General features: G+C 42.4%; 1 protein-coding gene across 8 annotated transcripts in view; it reads right to left on the bottom strand.

Moving 5' to 3' along the window:
- The window catches only part of MEIS1 (Meis homeobox 1), a 188,053-nt gene that overhangs the window by 143,355 nt on the left and 22,868 nt on the right, over positions 1–21,830 (bottom strand). For all 8 annotated transcript variants that reach the window (XR_009739458.1, XR_009739457.1, XM_061432821.1 and 5 more), the window contains one exon: positions 13,884–13,995. Coding sequence is in view for 6 of the 8 variants with exons in the window: in XM_061432821.1 (XP_061288805.1) it covers positions 13,884–13,995 (112 nt within the window). In the remaining 2 variants the exon portion in view is untranslated. The remainder of the gene's footprint in view (positions 1–13,883; positions 13,996–21,830) is intronic.

The following is a 21,830-nucleotide window of genomic DNA, read 5'->3' as shown; positions in this document are numbered from 1 at the left end:
AGTAAACTGATGAAATGAGTCACCAAATTCCCATGATAGCTTGACTGGCCCCTTCCTTTCCATGCAGCCCCTGGTCACCATGGAGCCAGAGCCTTCTCTGCGGGAAAGCAGGCCAGCAGAGGGTGGTGGCCGGGCTTCCAGGAGCTGCCCTCAGAAAGGGTGGGAAGAACGTGCAGCCAGGGTGTGGGGGAGAAGCCATATGCCACAATGACCAGCCTACTCAGGGAGGCTACCCTGAGAATACAGGGAATGTGCCAGAAGGGACCTGTGGTCTAGAGAGCAGTGTTCTGAGACTTGGCTTGCTTCCAGCCCTTCTGAGCTCCTCTACCCCTCACCACTCAGTCTGGTCCAGTCTCCTCCTCAAAAGTTCTCCAGAGCCTCCTCCTTCTGACTCAACCCACAACCCCAGTCTTCCTGAATATGAAAAGTGCTGGCCCCAACCTTCCCCCTGACACATCCCTCTTCACTCAGATCTGCCCAGGACACAACACTGTTTTCAGTGGCTCCCCAATTCCCAGCCAACTCCCAACTCCCAAGGCAATGTATATGACCCTTCGCGGTCTGGTCCTGCTCCCTGCCGGCCTCACCTCAGACTTTCCTTGCCCCTGTTCTCTGCTCACACACCAGCTACAGTGGCATGCTTTCTCTTTCCTTCATGCCACTACACAAACTAATTTCTGTGCCTCGCGTGCCCCTCTACTTCTCCATCCATATCAAGTTTCCATAGCAAGCTGCTCCTCGAGGAAGCTGGGTAGGAGACTGGGAATGAAAGCAGATGGCTCTCAGGGCTAACTCTGGGAGTGCTGGCAGTGGTTGCCTGGAGTGCTGAGATGGACCCACATCCAAGTCTCATTCAACGAGAAAGGGCACTGTGATGGATTAATGTTGCCTGCCATGGAAGGCTGGGGAGAGGCAGTCACTGCATCTTCGCCAGTTTGTTAGGTGCCACGTCTCTGCTTCCAAATTACACTGAGTCCAATGAACTGTGAGACTTAACCTGCCCTGTGTGAACTGTCTGCTCCATCACTGGACGTTCAGCGCCTTGATTCCAGGAGTAGCCTCTCTCATTCTCAGGTCTCACATCTAGCAATGGGCTGGTACACAGTGGACATTCCATTAATACTCAGTAAGTTGGTGAATGGGACTACTTCTATCTTCACCTTTTCTAGGTTTGGGAGCATTCCTGTCATCAGCTTAAAATTCACGATATCAAACAATACCTTTTATTGGCACTAAGAGAATTCCTTTCATGTGGGGAGATGTTCTGAGTGCTTGGTAAATCAAATATTCACAACACACAATCCCCTCCAATTTTACAGGCTGAAATCATAAACACTGTGGCCACCATATCTTACCATCCCAGTATCCCAGCTCAGTCCCTCAGCATCTCCATTTTAATCATCACTTATCTGAATCTTAAATTGGGGCTTCCCTGGTGGCTCAGATGGTAAAGCGTCTGCCTGCAATGCGGGAGACCTGGGTTCGATCCCTGGGTCAGAAAGATCCCCTAGAGAAGGAAATGGCAATCCACTCCAGTACTCTTGCCTGGAAAATTCCATGGACAGAGGAGCCTGGTAGGCTACAGTCCATGGAGTTGCAAAGAGTCATACACGACTGAATCACTTTCTATCTCAATCTCTCCAGATCCATTTACCTCATTTCAGAGGATAACGACCAAAAGGACAAGAGTATTCTCACCTGTACCCCTGTCCCCAGGTACAGGGAGAAAAGACTGGAGAATGGAGCTGGCTCACCATAAAATGGTCAGAAGGGGGTGACAGAAACTGGGAAAGACACTCATGGCATCACAAAACAATCAGCACTGCAGTTCATATGAAGACAAGCTGTCATCTGTTTCAGCCACGGCAATCAAACTTAGCTTAGATACCAAGGAGTTAAAATGTGAATGGGCTGAATATAAATCTAGAAATCCAGACAAATAAAGCAAATATTGATCAAGCACTTACTCTATTTGCAGCACTGTGCTAGGGAGCTGAGGGAGATGTAAAGGAGCCCTGCAGGTGCAGTGAGGATGTCAGCCTATGCCGTCTTCCTGGATTAGCTGGGTGAGGATATGTGGGTTCTAATGCCTGTCAAAGAGATTCTTCTGAGCAACTTCCAAGGATGCTCTAAATCTCGGAACTGATTATATTTCACTCTTCATTTTGGCTGCTAGGAAGCTCAGAGCCAAATTAACTGCCTACTTCTTACAACTGGACATGAGCCTATAATTCATAATGTTCCATGCTCTCTTAAGAATGACTTCTTATTTTCTTTTCATTCTAATTTTTTCATCTACTTTTTTTGAATTTTATAATATACTATATATTTCTCCTTCCTTCCTTAAATCCTTTCACAGAATGAAAAGGAAAATACGTAAAAACATTGTATAATTAAGATATATCCTCTTCACCTAAGGTATCAAAATACAAAAGGGTGTCAAGGTCTTACCTGTCCTGCTGTCACGGGTGTATTGTAAAAGGGGACACTCAAGGAAAGAGTCAAACAAAACAAATAAAATGTTTAAAAAGAGAGAGAACTGATCAAATGCTAAAGATCTAGCCATAAGCCTATTGGCAAATACAATGCTTTCCGTATTGACTCTTCAATTCCTTCTTTCTTAAAAAAAAAGTTTTGAAGATAATTTTGACTTTCTAGGTAGAGCCTTGTTCCCTTCTTCTCCTGATGTGGGAATAGGTAGGAGAAGTTCTACCTCTTCCATTCTTTGTTAGGAAATAAGATGAGTTTCGTCTAGTTGGGAAGGCACATGGGTTGATATTGGTAAACAGGGAAGGCCAAAGCTAATGGTACTAATCAGACAGAATGCTTTTAGGTTAAGTAATTACAGAAAATTATCTGCAAGACTGAACTAATCCACAAAGCCAGACACTTGAGCAAAACCCAACTTATCAACTACACTTCTGGGACCAATCAATGTAAAAGGGAGACAACGCCTACCTCTTTTAAAGGAGAATGCTTGGCATAAATTTACTGTTTGGGTTAGTTTTTGCTAGGCCAACAGCCAAAACCTCCACCACTATCCTTAATTAGTGCTAGCAGTCATGAGGGAGAGAGATAAATTCAGGAGCAGAGCTCAATATCACATCCCAGGGGATGGAATCACGTCTGCTTCTGGGAACAGCACAGGACATAAAAGCATTCTCCCAGGGCGGCACAGTTACTCCTGTAATCCATCCTTAACCTCTTACCTCAAGGTTCCTCAAAAGATTCCAGAATGCTGCAGCCAGTCCCCAGCCATCTTCTGTTGGACACCCATTCAGGCCCAGAGGATAGAACCCAAGAGGAGGAGTAGGCAGAACTAGCAACTAGGCAGATGCTGCGATTTAAGGTGCATCCCCAAGCCCCGTCTACCACCAAATTCTGCAAGAGCTACCAATAGAATCTTTCCTTGAGTGCCCCAGTCAAAACACCTCTCTGGGGGTGGGAACAGGCAAAACTTTGGTATCTGTTTACATTTTGACAGAGAGGATCGTGTGTGATCTGGTACCCAGAAGAAATCAGTCCTGGGGGAATGTAGTGCAGACAGTTTGAAAGCATGAGAGAGTCCCCAGTCCTCTTCAACAAATAATTATCCATCAGTGGTCATGTGCCATAACTATGCTGGGCACAGGAGAGTTAAAGATGAAGAAAACATAATCCCTTGGGGAGGCTGATGCATGAATGTTTCATTTAAATATATGAGAAAGGAGGCACTTACCTAGAGGGCCAATGGTTAAGACTAGGGGTGTGGGTTTGATCCCTGCTTGGGGAACTAAGATCCTGCATGTTGCATTGTGTGGCCAAAAATTTATGTTGTTGTTTAGTCATGTCTAACTCTTTTGCGACCCCATGGACTGTGTAGGCCATCAGGCTCCTCTGTCCATGAGATTTTCCAGGCAAGAATACTCGAGTGGGTTGCCATTTCTTTCTCCAGGGGATTTTCCCGACTCAGGGATTAAACTCATGTCTCTTGCATTGCAGGCGGATTCTTTACCACTGAGCCACCAGGGAAGACCCCTACACACACACACACACATACACACACACACATACACACACACACACATATATACTTAGAATGTCTAGGAGGATGGACATGAAAATATGTGTGTGTGTGTATTTGTGTATATATACACACATATGTTCATGAAAAAGGACAAGACACAGGATACCCTGAGAGCATAAAAGGGGGTCACTTCCTCCAATCGGGGGGTTCACAGAATACTTCTTACAGATGACACAAATTAACATAGAAGTTTTTAACCTGGACTTCCTCAAGGGGACCCATGGTTTAGAACTCAGAAGACCTAAGTACTTAGGAGGGAAAAAAATAATCTTTTATTATCAGTAAACTTTAACTGGAATGAGTATTTACCTCAAGTGTGTATCTAGGTAGGCACAAATCACAGAACTATTAGTAGGACCTGTGACTTTGTCACCTGTGGAAATCATAATAACATATCCCAAAATAGTTGTTATAAATATCTTAAGACACTGTTTACATTCATCATTCAAAAATGTGGTAGACAACAGAATTATTGCTAGACTTCATTATTTAATGCATATTAAAACAAGAAACATATCATTATATTACAATTTGTTTTTTAAAATATTTTGATAACTGGATTTCAGTATAGTTTACCTCATAATCTTATGTATTTGATTTTATGCATTAATAAAAATACTACTGACAAGGGATCCATTGACCTCACCAAACTGCCAAAGGGATCTTCTCCCCTTCAGTGTCAGGATTCCCTGAAGAAGATCAGTATGAATCAGCTGATGTGAATAAAGACTGAGAAAGCAATGAGGACCCCACTGGTTCAAACAGCAGAGACCCTTGGTGGCCACTTGGGCCAAGTTCCCAAGAAGGGACCATGGATCACAGTTGGCCTCACAGGGCCCCAGAGATGCTGAACTTACATGGCAGTCTGAGGATCAAGGTAGAAGTGTCCCTCTGCCAGTTAGGACAAATCCCATCCACTCTGTGTTTCAGTCAACATCCTTGGCCACAGAGTTCAGTGTATCTGCGTCACTGGTGTATTGTGAAATACATACACTCATAGCTTCCTAAGAATATTCAGTATTTAGTGGATATTTCACCTCCATAAGCTTAATGCTCTTGGTAGCACACATGAGCTTCCTGAGGGCAAATACTATGACCTACTCAATTTAATAGCCTCACACAGGGCACCTTCCATACAGTAAGTGCTTAATCTATTTCTAATGACTTGACTGAAATGTATAAATTTACATTTCTCCCCTTAAATACAACTTGTGATCATATTCTGGCTCATCTGCAAGAAGTGATTACAATTTTAAACTCTTTTTAGCTCCTTGGGCTATATGAAAGGGATGCTTCCCTAAAATTAACTTCCTCATTGCAGCCTTGCCAAGAATGACACCTTATAAAGAATCTACTACCAGGGACAATGGATTCTCTCCTGGTTTATTTTCTAGAGTAGAAACTGAAACACATGTTTCAGCTGTGCCAGGCTGTATGTGGTGACCTTAGAATGCCTAGGAGGATGGACCTGAAAAGCAAGTTATTGCTTATAGTTTAAAACTCAATGCAGAGTCAAGAGGAAAAAGGAAAGTGAAAGAGAAGAAAAGAAAAGAAAGGCCTTATTTGGAAACTGAATTAAATAATTACACACTAATATCTGAGTTTTGAAAGCACAGGTGACCCTTTTATTATTTATATAAGGCAATAAAATGCATGTTATTAATACAAATGTGGAATATATTCTTCTATACGAGATATGTTTTTGAAAAACACTTCACGGTTTTGGGAAGAAAGAACTAACCATTTACTTCCAGGTCCACTACAACAGAAAGTATCACATCCCACTCTCCCTGAGAGACCAGCGTTGTTACAGTCAGAAAAGCTTTCTCTAATCTTCAGTAGACAAAGTGAAATTGTAAAGAAGACACCTTTCTAAAATGTTTTCATACCTTCTGGCTTGCAGGACTTCCTGATGAGTTGACATAACATCATCATTCATAGAATTCTTTGCTACTCATTTTTTATTTTAAAATATTACAAGACTCTTGAGAGACCAATGCCATTAATTCTTGGAAAGTCAGAGAACTGGGGTATAATTTCAGAAGTCCGACAAGTCACACCGAAGTCGGTATTTCTTAAGAAACCAACACAACAAAAACAAAATTTCAATTCATTGAAGGCAACAAAAATCCCAGTATCTGCACAGGTGACAGAGCAAGTGTCAGCGGCAAAGCCCACATTACGTACAGAGTGTTCTATAACTGCAAACCAGGGGGGAAACAGACTTGTGGTTTTAAGGCCATACTTAACAAGTACCGCACTTCTTACATTTCAAAACCTAGAGTACAAAATTTGATAAGCTATCCAGACCTTGAGTTCACACATAAATAAAAATGAGCAATCAACAGAAAATATACGAAATGAGCCTGTTGACTAATGTCCTGTCTTTTCCAATCGAGGGTCAGACCCATTCAAACCCAATCACATGAGGATGGACTCTGTAAAGGTCAATCAAAGGCAGGCTGAAACTCCAACTGTCTCGCTGACCTTCAGAGCTTGTGACAAATTGCTATCAGTCAATGTCAACTAATGACAGGAGCTCTTTGGCTAATCAATTGTTCTAAAAATGATCAAGAAAACTACTCACAGGACAGCTCATTTTCACATCAATGCCTCTGAAGTATGAAAAGCTCATTTTTTGAGTTTTTAATAAGCTCATAAGTAAAGCAGTTACTTGGTAACAGAGGTCACCTTACAGAAAAAGACAGAACCTTTGTCTGCCTTTTACATATTCTTTTATTACCATATTATAGTAAAAATATGCCATGGATATGCCACAGGGCTACATAATAAAGTAGGTAACACTTCATCCACTTTGCAACACACACTTTTGTGTTAGAGGGAAATCTATTTGGGAGTAAATAATTTCAAATGAATTTTTCAGTTAAGATGAAAACCAATGACCAAGTCCACTGGGGATGTACCCCTGGTATTAGTGAGAATATGCACTTTCTGTGAAAACACTCGTGGCCAAGTTCATGCCCCTAAAGAAACAGTAATGCCTTTCAGATTATGCAGTTATTTTTTTTTTGTTTAAAGACAGCCTGCTTCCATGATGCTTGAAGCCAAGCAAATGGAGAACAGAAAACAGTTACTCACATTTGATGAGTCAATAAAAGATAAGGTGATTAGAGTACAGGGTGTTCTTGGGAAAAAACAATTCTCTGTCCATACATCTAATTTAACATATTTGATAAGTTAGTAATATGGAACTTTTTGATAACATGGATTTGCAGAGTATAATAACTTCCCCTTTCTTTTTTTACACCTGACTTTTCCCATCAGGAAATCATTTTCCTGTTCTGCCTGCCACTGCAAGCAAAGACCACACTTGAATTTGCAATCAACATTAAATGTAACTGAAGTACAACACAGGGCAGCGGTGGCCCAAGGCCTAAGGCCTGTGATCACAATTATATTCTACTTTTTTTTACCAAAGTGTATTTTGCAAAATGCATTCTAGTTCTATTGAAATAGAGGACATTCCGGGAGAAGAACAAGGCTTAAGAAGTAAGTGTGAACAAATATAGGATCATTTAAGTCACCTGGACCAACAGACAAATAAATGAAAAAAAAAAAAAGTCTACTTTTTAGACATTTTTCTTTCTTTTCAGGGTGCTTAGATTATTATAAATATCTTGTTTTTAAAATAAATTGGGATAAAAAAAGACAAAATAAAACTGTTTCAAAACAAGCAGTATTTACTTTGTGTCTTCATCTGAAAAACTGCAAATTACAGATTATATCCTAAACCTGAGTTGCTACAGTAGTTTTTCAAATTAAAATATCTTCTGTGGCCTCAACTACTCTCAAGTTGTCCATAGGAAAGAAATAAAGGAGGGAGGGCAACACTTGAGCCAAGCCATAATTGGAAGTATGTGAAAAATGAAGTGTCAGTTTGGTCAATAAAGGGCAAAGGTCAAGGGGAACTGCAGCCCAAACTCTGTGCGAAATTGCTCATTAAGACATCCAATCAGAGAGCTCCTTCCCACCTACCCCATTATTCATCAGACAGCTGACTGTTTCAAATGCCCGGGTTTGGGCTGTTATTACTTTTCTTCTTCATGTAAAAAGGCGAGCGGGTATATAAATCGTTGCTTAGTCATCTGGAACAAAATGTGGCCCTTCCCTACCTCCTTCTCTCCACACACCCGCCCCCCCACCCCCACCCCACCGCCCTGCTCTCACCCAGCTCTGCCTGCTGGCTTCACAGGTCTGAAATGACTGCCTCCAAATTCCCTTCAATAATAAATGGAATTGCCTTCTGCCTATAGGTTGCCGGAACGCCTACAAAAGCTGGTGTGCAGGGGGGAGGGGCAGTGGCAACTGCTGACACATTATTGTAAAGAAATAGCAGTGCTTCTCAATGGTTCCTCTTTAAAGAAACACCCTGATTTTGCATTTTTTTGTGGGAGCAAAGATACCATTGTTGATCTGAGCCCTGGCCCCCCAAGAAGTTCATAAGCGGGTTTTAGAAAAATTCTAGAGACCGGCAAAGTTCTTTAGGGTTGAAATGTTTCACGTGAAATTTCAATGTAAAAATCAGACTTTTTCTTTCTCCTCACAAAAGAGGAAAATGAGATGAGCTTGAAGTGGGAAATGTTCTGCGAGAGAAATGTCCTTACTTGTTTTCTAGGCTCCTCTTCTCAATTCAATAAATCTTTGAATGAGTGCAATGGTGGAGGCTCTTCATACATAATACAAATTAATCATATCAATCATCCTACTCCACTGTCAAGAGCTCAGTCATCCTTCTACTTAGCACACAAAACTGGATTCTCAGTCCCCAGCAGAGTAGAACCCCCCTGAAGCTAACGCTGATTCTGTTTGATTCACAGCTTCATCACCCGATTACAGACAAGAGCACCAGGCCCAGCGCAGGCAATAGGAGCCAGAGTCCTTGAGGTGATCACAGAGAGAATGGCCCTCGCAGGACCTGTTTTCCCATTTCTAGGTAACATTCCAGGATCACATCAAATAGTGGCTTGGGCTCTGGAGTCAGACTGCGTGGGTTCAAGTCCCTGCTGTACCACCAACCAGGATGTGACTGTGGGTAAGTCTCTCCGCCTCTCTGGACCTCGGTGACCTTCTCCACAACACGAGTGATGAAATACCTACACTGACTGACAGCCCATAGTGGGTTATTTTATTATTTCATTGCTATCACGTATTCATCTCTCTTGACTTTCAACCCAAAAAGGAGACTTGCCCAAACTCAAAACGTGTAAGCACAGCTAAGGCTGCTTATGAGCTACAGAGTGGCTCTGGAAGCCCTGGGGGTGGGGGTGGGGGTTTACTGTGCCGTGGTTAGTCGCTCAGTCATGTCTGATTCTGTGTGACCCCATGGACTGTAGACCGCCAGACTTCTCGGTCCATGGGGATTCTCAAGGCAAGTATACTAGGGTGGGTTGCCATGCCCTCCTCCAGGGGATCTTCCCTACTCAGGGATCAAACCCGGATCTCCTGCGTTGCAAGAGGATTCTTTACCATCTGAGCCACCAGGGGAGCCCCGGGCCGAGGGGAGCAGTGGGAGAAAAATCCATGAAGAAAACACCAGATTTGCTTGTGTTCTTCCTGTCCAAACCACATGCTTTCTAGAATAGACCCTGATTACGATCAGTAGGGCAGCTGCACCCAGTAGGATAAAAAAGACACACGAAAGAGCCCAGGATTTGCCAATGTGCACCTCAGCTTAGGTCCTGAACACACCACATCCTAAAGCAGTTACAAAGGCAAGAGATCAAGATTCTGAGGTGGCTGACAGTGACTCATTTCAAGGTTTCTGAGCTCTACTTTTGTCTCTTCTGAAATGGGAAAATAGCAAATCATTGACAGGGCGAAAATAAGAATCAAATCTCATATCTCTGGAAGTGCTTTGAGGAAAGTTAAAAAGTAGACAAAAATCAATGTTGCAGCCACATCAGCTGAAACCCCCAACCAAATACAGATGTTAGGCCTTCCTTATAAATCCCCATTTAAAGGTACTTCGCTATTGAAGACTCAATTTCCTGCAAGGGACCACAAGTGTTAATATGAAATGAATGTAGATGCCATAAGAAGAGTTGCCATGATAAATAATTTGAGTTGGGGGAGAGATATATTATATAAATCATTCATGTATGTTCATTCACTTCAGACATGTCCGACTCTTTGCAACCCCAAGGACTATAGCCCACCAGGCTCCTCTGTCCATGGGGATTCTTCAGGCAAGAACACTGGAGTGGGTTGCCATTTCCTCCACCAGGGGAATCTTCCTGACCCAGGGATTGAACCCACATCTCCTGCATTGCAGGTGGATTCTTTACTGCTAAGTAAATCATGAATAAACACTGCTGCTGCTGCTAAGTCGCTTCAGTCATGTCTGACTCTGTGCAACCCCATAGACAGCAGCCCACCAGGCTCCCCCGTCCCTGGGATTCTCCAGGCAAGAACACTGGAGTGGGTTGCCATTTCCTTCTCCAGTGCATGAAAGTGAAAAGTGAAAGTGAAGTCACTCAGTCGAGTCCGACTCTGTGACCCCATGGACTGCGGCCCACCAGGCTCCTCCGTCCATGGGACTTTCCAGGCAAGAGTGCTGGAGTGGGGTGCCATTGCCTTCTCCACTAAATCCCCGAAAAAGAAGAATATCGCTGGCATTTTCTTGGTTATATACCTCATGTATATTCTCTTCAGAATGACCAGCATTTGATTCTGTACTTTATTGTTTATGCTTAGGTAAAAATGTAGACTAAAACTCCTCTATCAACCAGAAGAGTCACTCATTTGTCTAATTATCAGGTTCTCAAAATTCCTCAAACTGCTGGAACTCTTTACTAGGAACTGTTAATGTATTTTGAAATCTGTCAGAATATTATGATTTCCTGGATGACTGATTTTCTTTTCTTTACTTTGTAAGTCCGAAAGAACAAGGCTCGCTTGAGAGTCTGTCACATGCCTACCTTGCACTGTAGACAAGGTTGTTTAACAGAAGACCAAAGCCTAGGGGATTTTTTCTCTTTTTTTGTACCTTGGGTGCCATAATAAAGTGGCAAACATTGAAAACGAATAAGGGAAAAAGAAATGCAGTACAAATAATATAGTAGAAAAAGTTTTAAAATATGTATTACTCCCGTCTGTGGGGGAAACACCTCTCCAGATATGTTCTTGACAGATTGAGTTATTCCTGTCTATTGGGTATGTATAAAGACATATTTATGGATTTATAAATCTTTTGAAGAGGGCTGTTATTTACCCAGTTGACTAAAATGGACTCAAACTGTGTAAATAACTATTTAGGACATGCACTACGGGCCAAATGCTGGCACGGCTTACACATCCATGCCTGCCAGAAAAGGCAGACAGGAGAACACGGGAAAGCCACGGTGCACAGCTAATCCAAAGGCTGCACAAAGATCCAGCTCCACAGGTCTCAAGGATGAAAAAAAAAAAAGAGCCGAGAAGGGTCGTGGTTGGCATGGAAATGCACAGAAGTTGTTGAAGCAACACTTCCAGGCATCATTCTGCATTTAGCAGGGAATAAATCGCACTGCCCAGGAGAGCCTATGGGGAGGGGTAGGGGGCACAGAAGGTGTGACTCCTACCACCTCTGTGGTCCAGCTGGTGGGGGGAGTCCTGGGGGTGGGGGGTGTGATCAGCACCAAAAGCCTTCCCATGATGACCGTGGAAATAAGTGACTTTACTTCTTTGCTAGAAAGAGGGCATGATGAGAAGAGTCTTAAAAAAATAATCAGGAAACTGAAATTTGAGGTCTGGCACTGCACCATAGCTTCAGCAGACTGCCCAGCTCATCCAACCTCCTGTTCCTCATCTGTCAAATGGGCTAGACCTGTTTTATCTACCGCCCAGGATTACATGACTGTTTTCCACAGGTTCCATTCGAATGAGACAATTTATGTGAAAATGCATTAAAAGGAAAAACAAGCTAGTGGTTTTTATATGAAAAAACAGAAAGAGAAACGATGTGAATGGAAAACTCCAGTAACGTGAAGGGTATATGGCTTACAATCACATTCATTATTAAACTGGCCTTTGGAGAACACTCATTGAAGGAGAAATGAACCTGAGAAATTCCTGATTCCTTGTTCTGATGTGTCAAAGGGGAAGACTGGGATGGGGCACTTCCCTCTGAAAATCTTTGTATCTGAGGATGTTTCTGTTTTAAATTCAAATACATGGTAGCAGTTTACATCCTTCAAAGTAGCAGCTAAACTAGGGGCCTGCTGGGTGATGTATTCTTTTTAAAATAGCAAGACATGAAAAAAAGAAAAAGAAACAAACAAACAAAACACTAGGCTATGACCCCATGTAGCAACTTTGGAGCACAGCAGAAAGAATTGAGATTCCATTTACACCTTTCGAAAATTCATGGTGCAAGCTGAATTCTGAAAGTAGGGCTTTCTATGGAAATGTTGACCTCACCTTAACTACAGCACTGTGAACAGTGACACCATAATATATACATACCCACACTTGAAAGGAAAGAGGCCCTGTGGATTTATGCTGCATATAATTCTGCAGTAAAAGGCAGAGGTCAGAGGTTACCTGTTTCTGTCTCAGCTCTGAACAAGTTTACTATTCCAGGCTCCATTTTTACTAGACTTAGAGTTGTGATGATGTCAGCAACTTCTCTCTGAACAATAAAATATCTCAAATGCTTACAATTCTACGTGTAGAAGTTATTCCCAGTCCAAATAGCATACATGTACCCGCCTCCCAAGAAAGGACTTTCCTGTTTCTGTTATTCCCTTCTCTAGGGGAATCTTCTTGACCCAGGACTCCTGAATGGGAGGCGGATGCTTTACCATCTGAGCCACCAGAGAAAGTTCCGCATTGTCAAACTAATCGTGTTCAATTCATTGCAGACATTGCAGTTCTAATTGCATAGCCCGGTTTGGTTAGAAAACAAAATTCTTTTGTTGGGTAACAACACTCCAGTGAAACATGATCATAAAAGCTGATTTTAAAAGTATGTACCTACTGTGGGCTCAGAGTCAACCTCAATAAAGCCGTCTTTTTATATTCAGGGAGAGAATACTCTTTTAAACTTTGGTTGCATGAATTGAACACAAAATCCCCTGCGGTAGGTCTCATCAAAAGCAGTACAAGACATTTAAATCCTCGTTCACCTTATTGCTGAAGCTGAACTTTATGTTTAAACTTTATCTCCCACCAGTGACAGTCAGACATGCACATCCACGGGCACCCAAGTACACACAGGTATGTGCACTCCAAGAACCACAGTGATGAAATTGATCTGGTTGCTTTCCATCTCATCCTAATTCCCTCTAGTCTGACTTTGCCATGAAGTCAAGCACTGAAGAGATCCAAATAAGCAAATCTGGAAAAATGGCTTCAACCCAGTGAAGAGAAAAGCCCAACATGGTTCCTGAAAGGCCCACTGCCTCCTAAGCATCTTAAGACATCATTCAATTGGAATCCTAGAGGATGTTTCTTCACGATCTCTTGAAAAGCCTCTAACGGAAAGTAATAATAAACTTTTGTTTATTTCTATAGCAGGGTATTCGTGGCATGCTATTTTCACACATTCAAACGTCTAATCAGCTTCTTTCATCGGAATTCACTGACCCTGTTTTGTAAAGGTGGCCAGGTGACAAGCAGCTAGGTAGCTTGAATGGCAGAGAAAGAAGAAGGGGATCGGGGTGGAGGTGGGGGATAAGATAAGATGAGCCAGTTCTCATATTATACAGGGTTTACATTCTAGGAAAAATTGTATAAAGAGTCATTCACTAGACATTTCTAATTTTTCAACCCTGGGAAATGACACAAGTAGCAAGAGAATCAAGAACAGCTCTCCTACCTTGCTCACTGCTGTTATCCCCACTGTGTGACGTATGGCCCCCGCTGGAAGGGCCTGGGGTTCCTCCTGAGCGGGTAGATGCCGTGTCATCATGATCTCTGTTCCAAGAGGGCTGTGGGGGCACAAAGCAGACATCTGAATAGAGTGGTCTGTTGACGGTGGAGGGCTGGGATGGACAACTCCACCATCTTCCCCATCCCCCTTCACCAATGGTGCCAGCTCAGAGCTCCACTGGCGCATCTAAAATTTGCCAACCTCTGCTTCGAAGCTAAAATAATATCTACCGATAGTTAAGCGTAAGTAACTGCATGCTTTATTTCTAAGGAAAGCAAGATCATTCCAGGCAAAGAAGGGGAGGAGGAAACATTGTTCTTCCTGCTGACTATATTTTTAACATCCACCAACCCCCTGGCACAACAGTCTGCTACTCTAAAAATGCAAAATGAGAGTGGTGGTCTGCAGCACTGCGCTGAGCAGAGGCTTCTGATTCATCCTAGAAGACAAACATGGCAGAGCTTTTAAGACCTCACAATTAGGCCAGGGTCCATAATAGCTAGTATGTGTCAGCTGTTTGCCGGATGGTACATGGCAAATGGACCAGGCACAGGGACAAAAAGAAATGAGAATAACAATAGGTTCACATGGACTGTGTACACTCAGCCCCATGCCGAGCCTTCTTGTACTATTGAGGGGAAAACAGATGTTGCTTCTTATCACTGGGTGCATTTGAAAGTAGCATTAAGATAGGAAAAAAACTGGCTATAAATTAAATTCTTGGGGAAAGCAATCATGGTGACTCTTCTCCCAAATCTCCCTTTATCACCCAGAAAAGATTTTAATTAGCTTTCAGTGCTAGCTTTCAAAAAAACAGCCTTATGAGTCACCGGTCATCCTGCATAGTAGGAATGATGCAAAGTAGAAAGCAGATTCTTGGCTAGGAAGGGATATTTGTCTTCAAGATGATCAGCAGGAACAGCATGATGATCTTGTATGTAAAATATGTCTACATCGTTTCAGTCACTGAATGTCATGGTTCATGACTATGTAGTAGTAAAGTTACTGACCCTCCCAACACTTTAAATATACCTAGCAAAACCAAAGGGCTCCTTGCTTATTTCTCAAAAAGTAATTCCATATTCCAGACGAAATGAGAAGAACCGAGCAAGTCAAAATGTTTCAGACACCCAGGGAGAGAAAAGTAAAGATTCCCATCTAAGAGGCATGATATACCAGAGTTGAAGGAAGAGGTTCACTGTTCCTGAAAGGGACGCTTGCCTGCCACCTACTTGATCATCTTGGCCAGAAGATTATGGCAGCCCCAAAAATGAAATAAAGTCACAGAAAGATATGTGCCTACTTGTATGTTTGATTCAACCATGTATGCATATCCTAAAAAACAGTGCTAATTGATCTGCCGATTCTGTGATTGAAAGATATGTGAACTGTGAAAGAAACGCTTCTGACAAACACGCATTCTGTAGCATGCCAGAAGAATGCTGTAAGACGTAATCTGGAACACATGCTCAGAATGCAAACAGTTAATGCATAAATTTTCAGTTTGTACAACTGCAGCTCTAAAAGGGGGACTTGTTTATTCAGAGCGCTGCAGAAAGAATGGTACAGCACCCAGGGGACAGACAATGCCAGGCACAAAACCCCGGTGTCTCAACATGTAAAAGGATGTTTTTCTATGTGCTACAAATCCCACTTGAAAATATAATTAGAAGGAGAAAATGGCAAACTATTGCATTAACTGTAATTGAACAAAAGACCAGCAAGGCATGTGGGAGGCTGCAGGAACCCGTGGGAGTTTCAGGATGCATGAGATCCTGCGAGTGACATCTCCTGGGCACTCTCATTTTATTTATGTTGTCCCTCACTACTATTGTGGACTGGTGATCTGACTTGTAATTAATAGAAAAGCTAGTGATAACAAGCTGAAATACAGAGCAACAGACTAACCTCATCAGAAGCATGTTTGTTAATCTGATTAAGACTGGGACTCCAGAAAGGTGACTTCAAACCAAAGAATGATTCCGTGTTACACAGGAAACTGTCCTCCTCTATGCTACAACAGACCTGATATATTCACTATCTTTTAATGAGCTCCACTGATTTATTCAACTCTGCTCTGCTCCCTCCCCCACTTTTCTACTGTGCAGGATGTAGATTAATTCAATGCTTAATTGTTTAGTAAATTCAATTTTCCACATTCTATTCTGCATAGCTTTAGCTAAGGTTCTTAAATCTTCAGCAGTGAGCCCTGAGCCCAGTGTTTGTGATCTGTGCCTACCTTTTTTCATCACCATTTTTCCTCATCCACCACTTAATTCACCATGAAAAGATTTTCCTTGCTGGAAATTCTGATTCCGCTATGATCTGTGAGGCATTCCGATTCATTGCATTTTCATTGTGTTGGGTCTTAGATGCCGGGCTCCTCTTTTCTCACAGCTATCGCCACATTATACAGGCATTCATGCAAGAAATGTTGGATTCCACCTCAGTTTATCCAAATTTTGTGCAACCTATATGTTTAAATTTGTGTGCTCGCCAAAGGTAGGAGCCAATCTTTTCCACCTAATATCATTCTTCTCACAGCCTTGCTCTTCTGGAAAGGCCTGAGAAACCTGAATGCACTTCTCTGCAAGGAAATCTAACTTCTGTGGTCCTCCCTTCAATTAGCATTTGGGGTATTAGCATTTCAAGAACGGGGTAGTCATACAAAACTAAGCATTAGGAGAAATCCACAAGGTTACCAAAACAGAACAAGAATTATGCTTAGTTCAGTTCATTAAGCGTGATTAAAGTCTAAGTATCAGAAATAGCTCATGAAGTCTTCCAGTACAAATATGCAAGACGGATCTAATCAGAAAGAACTTCCCCCAAATCCACCTGCCAGAGAAGCTCAGTTACAATAACATATTTCCATGACTATATGCAGTTACACCAAACAACATCATTATTATTTTTAAAATAAAATATGTGCATTTGATTATGTCCATATATCTGTGAAGCTGTGAGTTGCTTGGGGCCACTTGTAAAGTAAGGCTGACAGAATAAAATCAATGATGCATTGCATTAGATGTATAGTGAACCTTAGTCATCGTTCTAAATTAAGTCCCAAAGAGCCTTTTTCTTCAAGGTACATAATTTCAGAGTAAGCAATGTCTATGTTCTCATTTATTAAAAATCCATTAAGACAAAGGGTCCTAACCTAAAGTCCATGGACCTCCTGCATAAGACTTCAGCTGGGGGTGTTATATTAACAATAATTGTATTATGTACATATTTGGATTTTTCCCTCCTGGGGATAGTGTCCCTAACTTTTCACCAGATTCTCAAAGGAGTATGTGATTCTATAAAAGTTTGAGAACAATTTATCTCAATGTTCACAGGGCTAGATAGAAAAACCAGGGTTGGAAAGACACTGAACATCACAAAGTCTAAATTCTAATGGACACTGAGGGTCAATAGTCCTCCAGACATAATTTCATGTGTCACAAATGGAGGCAGCTAGCTAGGGGTCTCCCTCCATCAGAAAGTTCTTCTTGTTGTCCAGTCACTCAGTCATGTCCAACTCTTTGTGACCCCATGGAATGCAGCACACCAGGCTTCCCTGTCCTTCACCATCTCCTGGAGTTTGCTCAAACTCCTATCCATTGAGTCGATGATGCCGTCCAACCATCTCATCCTCTGTCAGATGGCATCATCAATGTATAAACGTATCACATAATATGGAAATCAGTTTAATTCCCTTTAATTCCCATGCCTGGTTTGTCTAGTTCTGGGGCCCCCAGAAGACAGCCATTTTCAATATGTGAAGCAAGTCTGTGATTCTTCCCATTTTTTCTCTCTTCAACAGCTTGAACATTCCCATTCCTTCCACCACTTCTCAAGAATGTTTGAAAGAAGGTTTTTCAAGTGATAATAAGCTAAACATCATCAAGTGGTATTTTTTATTGATAAGGAAACTGTACTGGTATCTGGTAATAAAATAGAAGCAACAGCCTCCTTAACTACAGGCTCCTCCAGGCCAGGGATGGGGTCAGAATCTTCTCCATCTTGTTCTTTCCTGTTCTCAGCACAGTGTATCGCGCACGCTCAGGTCTCAGTACTTAGAGAACACAAACATACAGTCCAGCACTTCAGAACTAAACTGAGTCATTTCACTAGTGTCTGTTCCACTGACTCTCCAACAGACAAACTACAGCTTTCCAGCTTATCCTTTCTCCTGAATAAAGCCATCCAGTGGTAGCTTTTTAACCTTCTTCTTCCCTTCATGAATGCTTTTTCCATTTACACCTTAATTTTGGATATCCTTCAGGGAGGTTCTTGTATCACTCTCCATGTTTTCCTTAGATAGTTCCTTTCATGACTGTGATGTGAGGTGTCATCCCTACGCTATGAACTCTGTGTCTCTGGATCTCTTCTTTGGGCTTTAGACTTGTATGCCCAGTTCCCTGTGAAATGATCTCCATACAAAGGACTTAACAAGTCCAAAGTTAAACTCTTCATCTCCCCACCAAACCTCTGACTCAGTCTTCTTTATTCTTGACCCTGCTGTTGCTGCTGCTGCTGCTAAGTAGCTTCAGTCATGTCTGACTCTGTGCGACCCCAGAGACGGCAGCCCACCAGGCTCCTCAGTCCATGGGAGTTTCCAGGCAAGAGTACTGGAGTGGGGGTGCCATTGCCTTCTCCAATGCATGATAGTAAAAAGTTAAAGTGAAGTTGCTCAGTCATGTCCAACTCTTAGTTACCCCATGTACTGTACCCCTCCAGGCTCCTCCGTCCATGGGAGTTTCCAGGCAAGAGTACCGGAGTGGGGTGCCATCGCCTTCTCCGATTCTTGACCCTAGTGGATGTTTATATAACCCCATCCATCTGTGCTATAAAACCATCCATGAGAACCACGCATGACACCCTTCTCTCTCTAGTTCTCTCACCAACTTCTTCACAGATCAGATCAGTCGCTCAGTCGTGTCTAACTCTTTGCAACCCCATGAATCGCAGCACGCCAGGCCTCCCTGTCCATCACCAACTCCCGGAGTTCACTCAGACTCACGTCCATCGAGTCAGTGATGCCATCCAGCCATCTCATCCTCTGTCATCCCCTTCTCCTCCTGCCCCCAATCCCTCCCAGCATCAGAGTCTTTTCCAATGAGTCAACTCTTCTCATGAGGTGGCCAAAGTACTGGAGTTTCAGCTTCAGCATCATTCCTTCCAAAGAAATCCCAGGGCTGATCTCCTTCAGAGTGGACTGGTTGGATCTCCTTGCAGTCCAAGGGACCCTCAAGAGTCTTCTCCAACACCACAGTTCAAAAGCATCAATTCTTTGGTGCTCAGCCTTCTTCACAGTCCAACTCTCACATCCATACATGACCACTGGAGAAACCATAGCCTTGACTAGATGAACCTTTGTTGGCAAAGTAATGTCTCTGCTTTTGAATATGCTGTCTAGGTTGGTCATAACTTTCCTTCCAAGGAGTAAGCGTCTTTTAATTTCATGGCTGCAGTCACCATCTGTAGTGATTTTGGAGCCCAGAAAAATAAAGTCTGACACTGTTTCCACTGTTTCCCCATCTATTTCCCATGAAGTGATGGGACCGGATGCCATGATCTTCGTTTTCTGAATGTTGAGCTTTAAGCCAACTTTTTCACTCTCCACTTTCACTGTCATCAAGAGGATTTTTAGTTGCTCTTCACTTTCTGCCATAAGGGTGGTGTCATCTGCATATGTGCATAACTTCTTCACATCAGTTATCAAGTCTTATCCATTTCTCTCATATTTCACCTTAGTGATTACTGTTCTTGTTAAGGCCTTCCCAGCATTAAAGAATTCAAGTCAAATTACTCCCTAGTTTTAAAAGAGTTCAATTTTATGATAGGAACCAGTGCCCATTTTGTTCCCTATTGCATCCTTCATACCAAGCACAGTGCCTGATACTGGCTGGCACTCAGGAAATGTTTATTAATGAATAACCAGTCCCCTACTGCCTATAGAATACATTTCGGGGTCCTTAGCCTCATATACAAAATCCTTCATAGTCTACCCCCTGGGGATCATTCTTCTCCTTGATCCTTGTGCTCCAGCCTGTGATTTCTTTTTTTTTTTTCTTTCAATATTTATTTTATTTATTTATTTGGCTGCACCAGGTCTTAGTTGCACCATGGGGGATCTTTTTTTTTTTTTTTTTCCAGTTGCAGCATGTGGGATCTAGTTCCCTGATCAGGGATTGAATGCAGGCCCCTGCATTGGGAGCGTGGAGTCTTAGCCACTGGACCACCAGAGAAGTCCCCTTCAGCAAGTGATTTCTGACAGATACATTCATCTTGTCCTTCTGGGCCCATCCTCATCCTTCTCCGTTGCCTGGAATGCCCTACTTTGCTGTACCTGGCCCCTGATTACCTCCTACTTACTAAGTCACAACTGAGATATTACCTTCCCCAGAAAGCCTTCCCTGATACACACACACACACACATACTTCCCCCAGGATGAATGAGGCTCCCCTCACTGAGCACTTAGAACCCCTCACACACATGTCTATTATTTCACTCTTGTATAGTTCCATGATGATATGTTGAGTCTGTCTACAATTCTACACCATAAATGTTCTGAAGTCCTGGATTATATCTTCATTCTAATGCCCTCTATCCCAGGAGAATGTCTGTACCACATTAGACACAAATGTTTTTCAATGAATAAACAAATCACTTAAGTGATGTACAGAGGATCTCTGTTGTCACCTAATACTGTGATCTCCAACATCAGACATTATAAAGCATTGAAAAAAGACTTGCACAATTTAAAGACACCACCCTTCTATTCACACAAACCACTATAAAAACATAATACTCAGTTGCAAGATAACACAGGCAAAAGAAAGTAAACTTGCAGCCAGACGTATCCTAGACCACTTACACTGTCTGAAGACAAGTCACAACCTCCCTAACTCTTAATGTCCTAATCCATAAATGAGGATTAAAAAAATACTTCTCTGCAGACACAGCAAGCATCAATTTCCAAGCATGCAGCAAGTACCCAATAGGTGGCACCTACAATAGCTTTTAATGTGACAATAATAAAGTAACAACACTAATGAAGCAATGTAGGTTGACCCAGTCAATCCTAAAATATCTACATACAGGTGTACTCAGTTTATAGACCTTCTGGAAAGAACGGTTAACCTGAGCTGGCTTCATGTACAGCTCAGTATGCCTTGGGCTATCTCCCAGCTGGTGTGTGCTCAGGGAATGCAAACTGATCTTATTTTCACCTTCAAATAACATGATTTTACAGGTGGTTTGCTCCTCCCCACCCCATCAAGTTTCATTTGATACCTAATATTTATAAATCACTTTACAGTCTACAAAGCACTTTGACTTTTTTTGCACTTGGTTTTTCATCACATCAGTATGATGCCAGAATCATTTTTTTTTTTCCAGACCAAAACAGTGAGGTTTTTTTTTCTTCAAAACCTTTACACTACCAGTCCCACTGGGGGGAAAAAAAGTGGATAAATGAGAGCCTCATGATCTTGTCTCTGAAGAGGTCAGCTAGCAGCTAGGTAGAAATTGATGAAATGATCACAGTATTCAAAATTTGAAGTTCAGTCCACACCTATCAACAGGCTGCTTTCTCTTTGGGGAAGTACATTTACTTTTTCAAACCACCAGGGTCTCTTTAGTAAGTGATCTCTAGTGACCTGAAAGAGCTGGCTTGCTTCCCAAACTGAACAACTCAGTCCCTCCAGACCAGGGGAGTCCCAGTCCACATGGGGGATGCACCAATGTGTGTATACATACACTCGCTCTCCCTCATCTGTACATATGTGTACACACATACCTGCACCAGTCCATGAGGCAGAGCCAACGGGCTCACCGAATACCACCATCCCACACTGCTGGCCTAACCATATCTGATGTGTCCCCCTTCACTAGACTTCCCT

Source organism: Bos javanicus, chromosome 11 (genome assembly GCF_032452875.1).
Source record: "Bos javanicus breed banteng chromosome 11, ARS-OSU_banteng_1.0, whole genome shotgun sequence".
NCBI classification, from domain to species: domain Eukaryota; kingdom Metazoa; phylum Chordata; class Mammalia; order Artiodactyla; family Bovidae; genus Bos; species Bos javanicus.
Note: the sequence above shows the minus strand (reverse complement) of the source record. Positions and strands in the feature narration are given on the sequence as shown.